The 13925-nt window shown below is 44.7% G+C and overlaps 1 protein-coding gene and 1 long non-coding RNA gene across 2 annotated transcripts in view; both read left to right on the forward strand.

Annotated features, from left to right (window-relative positions):
- The first annotated feature begins 577 nt into the window (after positions 1-577).
- Positions 578-7311, forward strand: LOC130120531 (uncharacterized). The gene is made up of 3 exons (XR_008810984.1): positions 578-612; positions 6402-6425; positions 7221-7311. It is a non-coding gene; the product is annotated as an uncharacterized LOC130120531 (long non-coding RNA).
- A 1978-nt stretch (positions 7312-9289) lies between these two features.
- Positions 9290-13925, forward strand: part of LOC130121034 (junctional adhesion molecule 2A-like) — a 6057-nt gene continuing 1421 nt past the window's right edge. The window contains exons 1-4 of the mRNA XM_056289871.1: positions 9290-9423; positions 12342-12407; positions 13394-13504; positions 13718-13867. Of these exons, the coding sequence (XP_056145846.1) occupies positions 9369-9423; positions 12342-12407; positions 13394-13504; positions 13718-13867 (382 nt within the window). The 5' untranslated portion in view covers positions 9290-9368. The remainder of the gene's footprint in view (positions 9424-12341; positions 12408-13393; positions 13505-13717; positions 13868-13925) is intronic.

A 13925-nucleotide genomic window follows, 5' to 3' on the forward strand; every position in this document is an offset into this window, starting at 1 on the left:
ATGGACGGGGGCACAGGTAAAGCGCTGGATGCCATCCCAGTATTCATGGACTTGCGCCCATGCCTGTCGCTATACTTTTGTCCCAATGTGATTTATAAATTTATCCCAGACAGTATTAATGTAGATTATATTTAACATCACATTGTAATGACAAGGAAGCAAACTACAAATATCCAAAAGTCTCCATATTACTCAGTAACAACCGCTCATCATAGTACAGATTACATCTAATTTACTTGTTTCTGTGTAATGAATGGCCTGTGCATTAAAGGGTAACCTGTATTATGGCGTGCATGTCCCGGTGCGTTCCCCAGTCCACATATTAACACATCAGATGGATTCTTACCTGTAGACGGGACTCTGTGATGGTCTGTTTGTCTCTGTGCTCGCTTTTGATTCTCCTGATTGTTTTTCAGGAACGCCGGCCCGTCCCTCGGATTCCTGTTCTCTGTCAATAAGTTATAAGTCAAGGTTGGTCCGTGGCCCTTCCCAATAGTCCGACCTCATCAGGACTCGGCAGCGTTTAATTTACCGCCCTATTTGCTCCTATGTGCCACCCTGATCAATGGGGCCGAGAGTCCACAAAGCCAAAGTTCTTCTAGAAAAGGAAACGTGAGTAAGAAATACAACTATTACCATTGATACTGTTATCAATCACACACACACACACACACACACACACACACACACACACACACACACACACACACACACACACACACACACACATGTGTATGTTGTGGAGTAGAAAATGCACTCCATATGCACTCCGTATGTACTCTGTAGTTTTCCACTTCTCTGTGTGAATGAAACTTCTCACTCACTGCAGACACACCTACCCATTGTTCTCATGCGTACCTTCCATGGGGCCACATAGCAACTGTTATCATGCTTGCCTCCCCGTTGCTGCATCCCAGGAATGGCCTGGTACAGCAAAAGACAAGTGCAACAGACTTAACAGACACTCACGAGGCACAGAACGTTATTAACGTAGATGTTTCCTGCATTCCTTTGTAGGATTACACCTTAGCTGATGCAGGAAACATAGTGTATGACACGACGGACTGTTCTATAAAAAACCACTATCTCCAGTTCAGGGGCAGAGCATATCCTCATAGACGAACCTCTGTGTGGCCTTATGTCTCTCCATCTGCAGATGCATTAAAGATGCTCCGTTTGCTCCAATATTTGTCCGATGATCATTCATCCCAGAGGTTGCTGGGGCAAGAGCCCATTAAAAGGATAAAGGAAAATCCACAACAATGTGCATGCTTGTATACACGTGTGTGTGTGTGTGTGTGTGTGTGTGTGTGTGTGTGTGTGTGTGGTGACTGCACACGTCGATGGCCTAGAAAGTATAGCCAGGACACAAGCTTGTTATTGCATCGTGTTTATCATTTCATGCATATAACAGTAAACATGAAGTCCAGCTTGAGAACTGAGATAAGATAAAAGGAGATTAATTCTTATTTATTAACCGGGTCGCTGCACCCGCACATGATGGACTCGTGGGATGCAGAGCAAACAGGACACACAGAATATTCACAAACATAATGAAGGACATGAAGTGATCTGAAAAGTAAAAGTTGGGGTGTCTCTGCAACTCAGACGTTGTGCAAACAGGGACTCCATCCATACAGCAGACTTTCAGATGAGAGAAAAGAAGGATCAGGGTCGAGGAAACAGAAATGTCTGCAAACAAAACCAGGGAACCTTGTTTGATGAAACAAAAGAGGTCATCACACCTCTTCCTGGTATTAGTAACCTATATAATCATGATATGACAGGAAAATCTGCAGAAATTATTTTTAGTTAATCCTTTCTTTCTTTCTTTCTTTCTTTCTTTCTTTCTTTCTTTCTTTCTTTCTTTCTTTCTTTCTTTCTTTCTTTCTTTCTTTCTTTCTTTCTTTCTTTATTCCTTCCTTTCGCCTTTCTTTTTTATTTTTTTCTCCTTTCTTTCTTTCTTTCTTGGTAGTTTTTTTCTAATGTTCTATTTTTTCGACGTTTTGTACTATATTATATTATTGTGGTGTGTATTTCTATCAGTTAGATTTTTAGTTTTGTCAGATTTTTGTTGGTTTTTTGTGCATAACAGATCTCTCCAAGCTAATGAGGAAACACAGACTTAAGATTTGTGCGAGTATCTCTTATTCGGTGGAGGGGTGTGTGTTAACAGTAGTGGAGGTTGTCGGGGCCGGCAGTGTTAAATCTGCGGCCAGAATTAATGGAGCGGTGGTGATTTTTGCGGACAAGGTGGAGAAGGCTAACGCCTTCATCACAAACAGCATTGTAATGAATGACCCGTATGTGCAGGTGCTGCCTCTGGCTTCACCGACCAGGAAGGTGATTCTGTCTAATGTCTACCTGTTCACCAGAGATGACGTGTTGGAAAGAGAGCTTTCCAGACATGGTAAAGTGGTGTCCCTCGCCCCCCATTAAAAAAAATTCTGTCTGGGTGTAAGCCTCCGTCACGTAAGCATGTGGTTTCTCACGTGAGACAATTGTTCATGATACTGAATAATAGCAATGAGGAGTTAAACTTGTCTTTTCGGCTGAGTATTGACGGGATTGATTATATATTGTGTGCTACATCAGAAGATATGAACTGCGTGGGCTATGGTAGAGGGGGACGTGGTCAGAGTCTGTCCAGAGAAACCTGCTGGTACATGGCAAAAAGCTTCTGATTGAACTACTGGAGAAGGAACATCAGGGCAGTCAGACAAAGAGCGAGGAGACAGACCTGAGATGAAGGAAAGGAAGGAGGGAGCGGGTGGGGACAACAATAGAGATGGTGGAAAAGGGGAGGAAGGAAGTAAAGGTGGTGGAGAAAATGGGACTTTAAACAGTGAAGTCATCAGTGATGAAGGAAAGGAGCTAAGCGAGTCGCAGAGCAGTGAGACGGGTGGTGGTGATGAAACATTGAAGGGGAGGAGGAGAAGGAAGACTGTAAAACAGCTGAGGCTGGGCCAGAGGAGAAGGTGTAGCTATAGATGTAGTAGATGAGGAGAGCAGTCTGACTGTCACTCGTCAGAAAAGAAATCTTAACATCAACAGTAGTGGTTCAACGGCAAGGAAGGTGACAAGAAAACAGAAACAAACGGGTGGGGCGAATGGTGGAGTGTGACTCCAGCAATGAAGATTTTTCTGATACAGACAATGTGAGTTAGCAAACTTATGAGGTTGAGAAAATAAAACAGTTCCTAGAAAAAACAAAGAATGCAAAACGAGTGAAATTGGAAAATTACTTTCCAGATAAAGTGATTTTTCTTAAGACTAAAGGGGAAGGGGGGTCTACTGAGCAGGAAATATACAGACCAAAGAAAATAGTGCCCAAGGTCAGACAAGAGCTGATTGAATAAAATGAAAAATCAAGTTAAAGGATTTCTTTTTGTCAAACTGTATGTGATGTCTGTTTTTCTCCTTTTTATTTTTTTCTCAATGATGAATTTTAAAATTGGTTCATTGAATGTGTTAGAGACATCAAGAAAAGGATGCAGTTATATGGGCTGATGAAGCTGAAAAGTGTTGATGTGATGTTTGTCCAGGAAACACACAAACTAACTGGAGGTCAGAGTGGGACGGGGAAGTCATTTTAAGCTCCTTAACCTCAGTGAGTGGAGGAGTAGCTGTTATCTTCTCCAAAAAGTTCCTGCCAATTACTTATGAACTTAAAGAAGTGCTAAAGGGAAAACTGATGATGGTCAGAGCTAAGTTTGAGTGTTTCACATTCACTTTTATCAATGTATATGCTCCAAATGTTGGCCCAGATAGAGTTCAGTTTATAAAGGAGGTGATTTTAATTGTACTCAAAATGATTATTTAGACAGGAATCATGCTGAACCTCATGCAGCCTCTCAAAGAGCAATTAATAATGTCATAAAAACACATGACTTAGTGGATGTCTAGAGAAGATTGCACAGTGAAGACAGGCAGTACACTTGGGCTCATACAAGAGAAAAATGTATTTCCCTGGCTAGACTAGATAGGTTTTATTGTTTCAAACATCACTTTAATATTTTTAAGAAGTGTAGCATTTTACCTGTACAATTTAAAAGATGTTTTTAGCTTTTTCTGGAGGGCTTATAGGTTTGAAAAGAACAGTTTTGTTTCTTTGAGACAGGGTGGGACTGTGGGAAGGTTAAAATCAAGCAGCTCTGTCTGCAATATACTATGAATGTCACGCGAAACATTACTAGATCATTGAGCGCTCTAGAGATTGAGCTAGTGGACCCCCAAGATTCAGTTGAGTCCACAGGAAATCGGAGGCATATTGAAGCTCTCAAATCCAAAAAAGCTTTATTAGCTGACCTACTAGGCACTACAGCTCAGGGAGCACTGGTTCACTCACGTTTCCAGAGCATCATCCAGATGGACGCTCCATCCAAGTTTTTCTTTGGATTGGAGAAGAAGAATGGGCGGAGCAGGTACATCCACACCTTAAGGTCAGCTGATGGAAAAGAGCTCACAGAACCTCATGATATCCGAAGTTTGGGAGTGCAGTTCTACTCAGAGCTGTATAAAACAGAGTATGTGGAGAGTGAATGGTTGTTTGAGAGTTTCTGTGAGGGTTTGCCCACAGTGTTCAGAGATGGCCATCCCGAGCTGGAGGACCCACTGATTTTGGAGGAGCTGTGTGCAGCCTTGCAGGGGATGGATGGAGGAAAAGCCCCGGGCATTGATGGTCTTCCTATGGGATTTTATAAAACCTTCTGAAATGAACTTGGTCGAGACCTTATGGAGGTTTTCAGTGAGAGTTTTTGAAAATCTGACGCTGCCTCTGTGCTGCAGGAGAGCAGTCATTACTCTATTGCTGAATAACGGAGACCTTCAGGACATTAAAGACTGGCGGCCAGTCTCCCTCGTCTGCTCAGATTATAAAATCTTGTCCAAGGCTCTGGCTAACCGGTTGAACCAAGTGATGGATGAAGTAATTCACCTGGACCAGACTTACCATGTGCCTGATAGGTCCATCATAGAAAATGTGTTTTTAATCAGGGATGTTTTGGATGTCTCTAGTTCTTTGGGCACAGACTTTAGTTTCATCTCATTAGATCGAGAAAAATCATTTGACAGGGTTGAGTACCTTTGTCTCTGGAAAGTTTTGGAGCTGTTTGGTCTCAGCCTGCGTCTCATTGCTGTGATCAAAGTTTTGTACCAAGACATTCTGAGCGTATTGAAGATAAATGGGGGGCTTAGTGTTCCCTTAACAGTACACAGAGGTGTAAGATAGGGCTGCTCTCTATCTGGAATGCTCTATGCATTATCTGTTGAACCCTTGTTACACAAAATGAGGTTCTGTATTGATGGTTTGGTTTTACCAGATGTTAATACTGTTCATGTTTTATCAGCTTATGCTGATGATGTCATGGTCCTGATTAGAAACCAATCTGACATTAATATTATTGGTAAAATTGTGTTTGAATTTGGTCTTATTTCTGCTGCAAAGGTGAACTGCAGAAAAACTGAAGCAATGGCAGTTGGAAACTGGTCTGGTGGTCTTCCGTTTTTACCAGGGAGTTTGGGATGGAAAAACAGATGGTGTCAGATATCTGGCTGTTTATCTTGGTAATGGAGAGATGGTTAAGAGAAACTGGGAGGGCGTGTTAGAGAAGATGAAGGGAAGGTTAAATAAGTAGAAATGGCTGCTCCCTCAGATGTCTTTTAGAAGTCGAGCTCTAGTCATCAATAATATTGAATCAGCACTATGGCACCGTTTAGCTTGTATGGAGCAACCTACTGGTTTACTCCCAAAATTACAAACAATTTTAGTAATTTTTTTTTCTTCCTGATAAGATGCATTGGGTACCTCAAAGTATGCTTTACTTGCTTGGACAAGCTTGGACTACCCCGGGGCTTGAACCCAGGACCTTCTTGCTGTGAGGCAACCGCGCTAACCACTGGAGCCACCGTGCCCCAAAGCAGGATACAAAAAAAAAAAGCAACAAAGTGGCACCTTTAAAGCTGGCGAAGCTAAACTGTCAGTATACAATATGTCTCACCAGAAAGAAAACGATAGAAGGAAGTCTGTGTGGAGAAAGTGTCCCAGTGTTCACCTCTCTCGTAATAGCCATAGTTTTAATAGATTGTAGGTGTAACAGATGAGTGAACAGCATGGCTGTGTTTGTAAATCAGTGGTGTCATGATGATGTCATTTGTTCAGTGATGGGTTATGAATTAACGTTTAGTGTTTTCAGATACTGTAGTTTCTGTCTGTTTATGAGTCTTTGTTTCAAAGCTGCTGTAAATGTGTGACATTGTAGTAAAGCTGCATTTTTAAAAAGTCTTTCTTTCTAATTTCTTTCTTTCTCTCTGTCTACATTGGAGTGGGATTTCTTGGTAAAAAAAATTTGAAGTACGTTAGTTTGATCCTCACATTCATTCTTTTGTTCTTTCTTTCACAGGCTTGGGAGCAGTCAAGGGTCAAGGTCAGTGTGTGTGTGTGTGTGTGTGTGTGTGTGTGTGTGTGTGTGTGTGTGTGTGTGTGTGTGTGTGTGTGTGTGTGTGTGTGTGTGTGTGTGTGTGTGTGTGTGGTGACTGCACATGTCGATGGCCTAGAAAGTATAGCCAGGGCACAAGCTTGTCATTGCATTGTGCTTATCGTTTGTGTGTGTGTGTGTGTGTGTGTGTGTGTGTGTGTGTGTGTGTGTGTGTGTGTGTACACAAGTGTGTATGTGTATGTACGTGCGTGTGTACGAGTGTGTGCTTGAGTGTGTATGTGTGCGTGTGCGTGTGTACGAGTGTGTGTGTGTGCATGTGTGTGTGTGTACGAGTGTGTGTGTATGTGTGTACAAGTGTGTACGTGTGTGTGTATGTGTGCGTGTGTACGAGTGTGTGCATGTGTGTGTGTACGAGTGTGTGTATGTGTGTACAAGTGTGTACATGTGTACGTGTGTGTGTGTGTGTGTGTATGGTGACTGCACATGTCGATGGCCAGGGCACAAGCTTGTCATTGCATTGTGCTTATTGTTGCATATATGTGTGTGTGTGTGTGTGTGTGTGTGTGTGTGTGTATACATGTGTGTGTGTGTGTGTGTGTGTGTGTGTGTATACATGTGTGTGTGTGTGTACATGTGTGTATGTGTACGTGTGTGTGTGTGTTACTACAGTGGATCCTACTCACACAGCAGCTGAGATTTTAGGTTGAGAACAGGTGTGACAGCAGAGATTTAAGTTTGTGTATTCCTGTGTGTGTGTGTGTGTGTGTGTGTGTGTGTGCACAGGAGCGGGCTGAGTGCATATGGCCACAAGTGGAAGCATGTGTCCACACAATGTGGCCTTGTGTGTGCGAGCTAGTGATGAGAAGCTAAGTGGGCCGGACGGTGAGGAGCGAGGACACAGGAGCTCACCCAGCTGTCTCCCCCGCCACCCAGCCACCCAGCCGGAACAATGGCCAGGCCTGTGCACCCCACACCGTACACATGCTGCACTCTGCGTCACCCTAATCCTGCAAGGCAACTGCAAATACACTTTCCACATTTCCTCCTTCACCCCGAACACTTCACAATTTGAGATGAACAAAACAATCTGCTAGTTTTAACAAGTCGGCGGAGTGATCATCCTTAAACAGAACAGTTAGCACGTCTGTAGTGAAATCGTTTTCCAAAAAACTGGAGGAGTGACTTTCCTCCAGCCTTTCACCGCCTGATCGGTGATCTTGTGTGATTTCTCAACCTGGGGGTGGGGAGCATCCAAATTCTTAACTGTTTGGCGCCCGTTTTCTTTTGCACATAAAGAACTTGACCGCACTGCTCACCTTGCAGAAATACATATGTGAATGCAGCGTTGTGATTGGCTCGTGTGCTCGACTCTGTTCCCCACCAAGTTATCAGAATCAGTTGGCTTTATTGGCCAAGTGTGCCGATGCACAGGAGGAATTGGACCTCGGTACACAGCAGCTTCTAGCACTTGCAGACTTTTGTTATGGTTGAGTAATCAACAACCTATGCCCATATAGTATACCATATAGTATACCATATATTATACCATATAGTATACCACATTATACCATATAGTATACCATATTATATCATATATTATACCATATGGCTTATATACTATATTGCCCATACATTATACTACATACCATACCACAACTCCACAATCCATCGTGCCCATATACAATGCTGTGTACTCCCACTATATTGCACTATATAATTTAATGTATCAGAAGGGGCAGCATGTTGGCGCAGTGGTTAGTGCAGTCTCCTCACAGCAAGAAGGTCCTGGGTTCAAGCCCTGGGGTAGTCCAACCTTGGGGTCATCCTCTTTGTGGAGTTTGCGTGTTCTCCCCGTGTCTGCGTGGGTTTCCTCCAGGTGCTCCGGTTTCCTCTCACATTCCAAAGACATGTAGGTCAGGTGACTCGACCGTACTAGATTGTCCAGAAGTGTGAGTGTGTGTGTGTGTGTGTGGGCCCGGTGATGGCCTGGCGGCCTGTACAGGGTGTCTCCCCGCCTGCCACCCAATGACTGCTGGGATAGGCTCCAGCACCCCCGCGACCCTGAGAGCAGGATAAGTGGTTTGGATAATGGATGGACGTACCAGAGGTATACACTATATATTCATCTACCATCCACCTCCCAACTACATACTGTATTATACACCTGTGTTACAACCACAACAGTACCAGCAATAATTTGTAACCAGTATACAGCAGTTGTATGTGTATTTACAATTATACATTTGTATTGCACATCTGGTTTAAAGAGGTAGTGCACATCATAAATATGTAGGTGAGATATGTTGACAGAGGGGGCGCTTTACAACGTATCATATTTACATAGCGTGTCTGTTCCTAAATATATGAGTAGGTGGTTGATTGATTGATTGATTGGTTGGTTGGTTGGCTGATTGCTTGATTGATTAATTGGTTGGGTTGTTGATTGGTTGATTGATTCTTCTGTGTTTCTGTGCATCTTTGTATCAATCTATCTTTTCCACATTTTATTTTGTTTTATTTTTCCTCTACTGGGATTGTATTTGTAAATCTTAGCTGTTGTTTTTTATCATTTCTGTGTTTTATGTTAGAACATCATCAATAAAACCAAACCAAACAAAAACCAAACAAGAACCAAACACGTCTCATGGTCAAGGTTTAAAATGAGAGGAACTCATCTCGTCTGTCTTGGCTTTGCCCCTCGGAGGGGAAGAAACAAACAATTGCCCCCCTCCTCTGTAACTTTAAACTTCTTGCTCCTGCGGAGGCGCGCCGCCCTGCATGTCTGCTGGGGAACAAGCAGACTGCTGTTGGCCGAAACGCCTGCTGGAGGATTTATTAGACCAGCGGCTGGATTTGACACCAGTTGCATCCCAGCGTTCCCAGAGACTTTCCCAACACAGGACACCGGTCCGAGCTCCGAGAGGCAGAAACATGAGCAGGATGAAGATTTGGGCTCTCCACCTCCTCATCATCGCCTTTCTGCAGAGTGAGCTATTCCCTCAATTTAAGACAAGTTTGCATGTTTGATTTGAGGTTATGTGATGTTCCTTGCAGGCTGATTCAAAGATGCAGCCTGCAACGCATTTTCAACCTGACTGTAGTCCTGCTGCATGTGTGCCGACCAGTCTCACATGTGGGATGTGAGAGCTTGCTGTAGTGTTTTAGTCAGAGAAGTCAGTGTAAGAGAGGAGTTTGTGAACAGAGAAACTGGTCAGGTCCCAACTGCACACGCAGCAGCAGCATGAGAAGCAGTTTAACACTTTAGACAACACGCACTGTTTTGTTTTAATATTACAGGTTATTTATTCTCTGCGCCACACATGTTCATTTGATTCGGGGAAAAGGCGAGTTGAAAATTTAAGGAGGGCAGGTACACGGGAGACAATGGGCTCGGGTGGTACATCGAGTCATCTAGTAACAGCTCCTCCTTGCAGAAATGTCGAGGTGCCCTTGAGCAAGACACCGAACCCCTTAAGTGCTGCTGATGAGCTCGTCGTTTACTTTGCATGGGTGACACCGCCCTCTGTGTGTGTGTGTGTGTGTGTGTGTGCGTGAGGTATTCAGTGATTGTAAATCACTTTGGGTGACTGTTGTAGCTAGAAAAGCACTATATCAATGCAGTCCATTGACCATTTATACATATAAATATAAAGTGATATATATATATATATATATGTGTGTGTGTGTGTGTATGTGTGTGTGTGTGTGTACTAAACACAGGCACGGCTGTTAATCAGTATTTATTCCACATGGTCTTGAAATGTTCAACAATCTCTTATGAGCTGAACAGTGTTGAAACAGACGTCTTTGATGTGAATGTGATTTGGAGTATAAAGGAATCCGCTACTTTGTTTCGTCCGCGGGTTCATTTGAAGGTCTGAGATATGCAACGCCAGTCAGAACGGGTTTTTGATGGATTAATCATTTGAAGTGCTTTGGATCTTTCTATAATGGAGGCGATCTCATGCGCGCGTGTGTGTGTGTGCGTGTGTGGGTGTGTAGGTGTAGTTGTGAGTGATGGTTGGAGCAGGCGTGATATGAGTGTCTTTGATCCACCGTGCCATTAGGGACTGGGCTTGGGGATATTGTCGGAAGGGGTGTGTATGTGTGTGTGTGTGGGGGGGTCATGTTTACACAGGACCCTCTCTGATGCTGTTTAAACTCAGATGGAGTGTCTGATGAGGAGAACAAACCAGACACATGGGAGAGCCCAGCACTCTGGTGGTGTGGCGGTAGCCCCCGTCTGACCCGGGTGCTCATTGGGCAGAGATGGGATCACATCTACCGTCTTGTAACACACTTGAACTTTGTGAGGCTGGACAAGTTTTCCAAACAACGTTTCATGTTAATATCCATAATTACTGTGTGTGTGTGTGTGTGTGTGTGTGTGAGAGAGAGAGATATGGGTGTGTGTTGGTTTGTGTGTGTGTCTGGGGATTGATTGGTGTGTGTGTGTGTCTGTTTGTTTGTTTCTGGGGATTGGTGTGTGTGTGTGTGTGTGTGTGTGTGTGTGTGTGTGTAAAGTGATACGTACATCTGTGATTGTGAACATTATAGTTGGCCAGCTGACAAGGGTAGGGTTACCGATACAGGGAGGCCTTGTGTGTGTGTGTGTATGTGGGTGTAACTATGCTTCCACATATGCTCTCTCTCTCTCTCAGTTACACACACACACACACACACACAAAGCGTTCTCCTTGAGGTTCTGTGCGTGTGTGTTGTCGTCTCAGAGAGCCACGGCAGATGGTGTTCAGCGGTCTCAGTAGAAGCTCATTAGCACCGGTGTCAGAAGCATTTTACACTGCGTTATATGATCATTCTTATCCACTTCCACACACACACACACACACACACACACACGTATATGTGTCTGTGAACACAGGCATTTGTGTGTCAGAAGCCTGTTCGAGTATGTGTGCGCGCCTGTGTGTGTGTGTGTGTGTGTGTGTGTGTGTGAGGACAGATGACAGCAGAGGGTTATCAGGTCAGGACTGTCATCCATCACCTGTCTTCCTCTATACCACCGCTCCTGGTACCACCAGGACCTAAGCTCACAAGTTTTCCAGCGTGAGTTGCCGCTGTGTGTGTGTGTGTTTGCGTGTGTGTGTGTGCATGTGTGTGTGTTTGTGCTCCAACTCATACAGTACAACTGTGTTTTGTGTGTATTTTCACCGTGTGTGTAGTGGTGTTGGGATTCCTGCGTGGGAGTCTCCGTGTGTTGTCGGTTCAGACGGAGATACCGTGGTGTACTCCCAGCCTTCCCTCCCCTTCAGCCTGGTCTTTCCTCCTCCCTGTGAGGAGATCCTGAAGACCCGGGCCTTCCACAGACCTGTTCGTCTGTGCCATGGATGCCCCTCGTTTCAGGATTGGATTTGCCTGTTTTCAACCGACAGATATGTGTCTGTCGTCAGCAGTGCCACCAAAAAGGCCTTAAGGATTGTGGGTAATATGGCGACTTGTGATAGGACTCCTCATGACCGGTGCTCTCACACAGGGATGCACTGATGTATCGGCCAATAGTCTGCTCTGGTTATGCCCTGTCAATCAAAAGGGAAAAGACGGGGGTCGTCCGGATAGCGTGGTGGTCTATTCCGTTGCCTACCAACACGGGGTTCGCTGGTTCGAATCCCTGTGGTACCTCCAGCTTGGTCAGGCATCCCTACAGACACAACTGGTCATGTCTGCAGGTAGGAAGCCGGATGTGGGTGTGTGTTCTGGTCTCTGCACTAGCGCCTCCTCTGGTCGGTCAGGGCGCCTGTTCAGGGGGGAGGGAGAACTGGGGGAAAGCAGAACCATCACACAGTCGATATCAGTATCGACATCAGCCGATGTTTCTCTAAATCAGAAATTGGCATCGGCCAGAAATTTTCATAACAAGTCATTGTTCATTACTTTTTCCTCCAGCTCCCGTCTGCTGGTCTGTGACAGTGAGCAGCAGTCGGCCAAAGGTGGAGGTCCACGAGCACACAGGTAAGAGCTATAATAATATGAGATAAGATAATATTATATAGGCGGCATGGTGGTGCAGTGGTTAGCACGGTCACCTCACAGCAAGAAGGTCCTGGGTTCGAACCCCGGGGTCGTCCAACCTTGGGGGTTGTCCCGGGTCGTCCTCTGTGTGGAGTTTGCATGTTCTCCCCGTGTCTACGTGGGTTTCCTCCGGGGGCTCTGGTTTCCTCCAACAGTCCAAAGACATGTAGGTCAGGTGAATTGGCCGTACTAAATTGCCTCTAGTGTGTGTGTGTGTGTGTGTGTGTGTGTGTGTGTGTGTGTATATGCCGGCCCTGTGTGATGGCCTGGCGGCCTGTCCAGGGTGTCGCCCCACCTGCTGCCCAGTGACTGCTAGGATAGGCCCCAGCATCCCCATGACCCTGAGAGCAGGATAAGCGGTTTGGATAATAATATAATATAATAAATGAATATAATATAATACATACAGTGGGCTACAATATAATATAATATAATAAATGAATATAATATGATCTGATATGATATAATGTAATATAATATAATACATACAGTGGGCTCAGTGCAGCAGCAGATAAGACAGAGTTAAAGCTACAATCCGGATGAGTTGTATTAAAAAGTTGTATTAAAACAAATGTCTGCGATACTTTCTATCCACTTTTTAAAGCACAGCTGATCCACAAATATTATTAATGCGTTTTATGTCTCAGAATACAACATGAATAAGTAAAACTCAGGTTCAGCCATGGTTTGTATGTTTAGCGGTGGGGAAGGTGCTGACTCACATTCATTTTGGGTGGCGCTAGACTTGAACAGGTCAAACATAACTGTAAATACCACACATCTGCACAGCGAAAACGCTGGTTTTCAGGATCTGCGAGTAAAATGGAGTCTATTTATTGCTTTTTCCATACCCAGGTAGTTGCTTCTTCTTTTTACCTCCTAACTTCTCCTTCTGCCTTTTTTTAAAAAATTTTCTGCCTCCCTAGACGCCGTCCTGTCCTGTGAGTTCAGGACAGAGAAAGATCAAAACCCGCGGATTGAGTGGAAGAAGAAGGGCAAAGGGGTCACATTTGTTTACTTTGATGACAAATTTAGCGGTGAGTGGTCGAGCGTTACAGGATTCAACTCGGGCTGCAGCTGGTTTCATCATCGAGGAATCGATTACACGACCCGTCCCTCCGCCTGTCTTGTCTTCCTCATCCTTTTTGATTCCTGCTCTCTTTTGTTCTCACTGTTTTACTGCTAAATGAAGCTTGCCCTCCCTCCCTTCTCTCAATCTCTCCCCTAAACAACCTTTGACCCTTTTGCAGGATCCTACGCGGGACGAGCCAAGATAGATGGGGCGACACTGACCCTGCACTCCGTCACCCAGAAAGACTCTGGGGAGTACCGCTGTGAGGTCACTGCCAGCCAAGACCACATCAACCTGGGAGAAACCACCGTGTCCCTCAACGTGCTTGGTAAGACGGGTGAAGGTTGCCCACGTGTTGGGGTGTTTGTGAAAGCACGCCTGTGTTT

The sequence above is a fragment of the Lampris incognitus genome, chromosome 11, assembly GCF_029633865.1.
Source record: "Lampris incognitus isolate fLamInc1 chromosome 11, fLamInc1.hap2, whole genome shotgun sequence".
Lineage (NCBI taxonomy): Eukaryota > Metazoa > Chordata > Actinopteri > Lampriformes > Lampridae > Lampris > Lampris incognitus.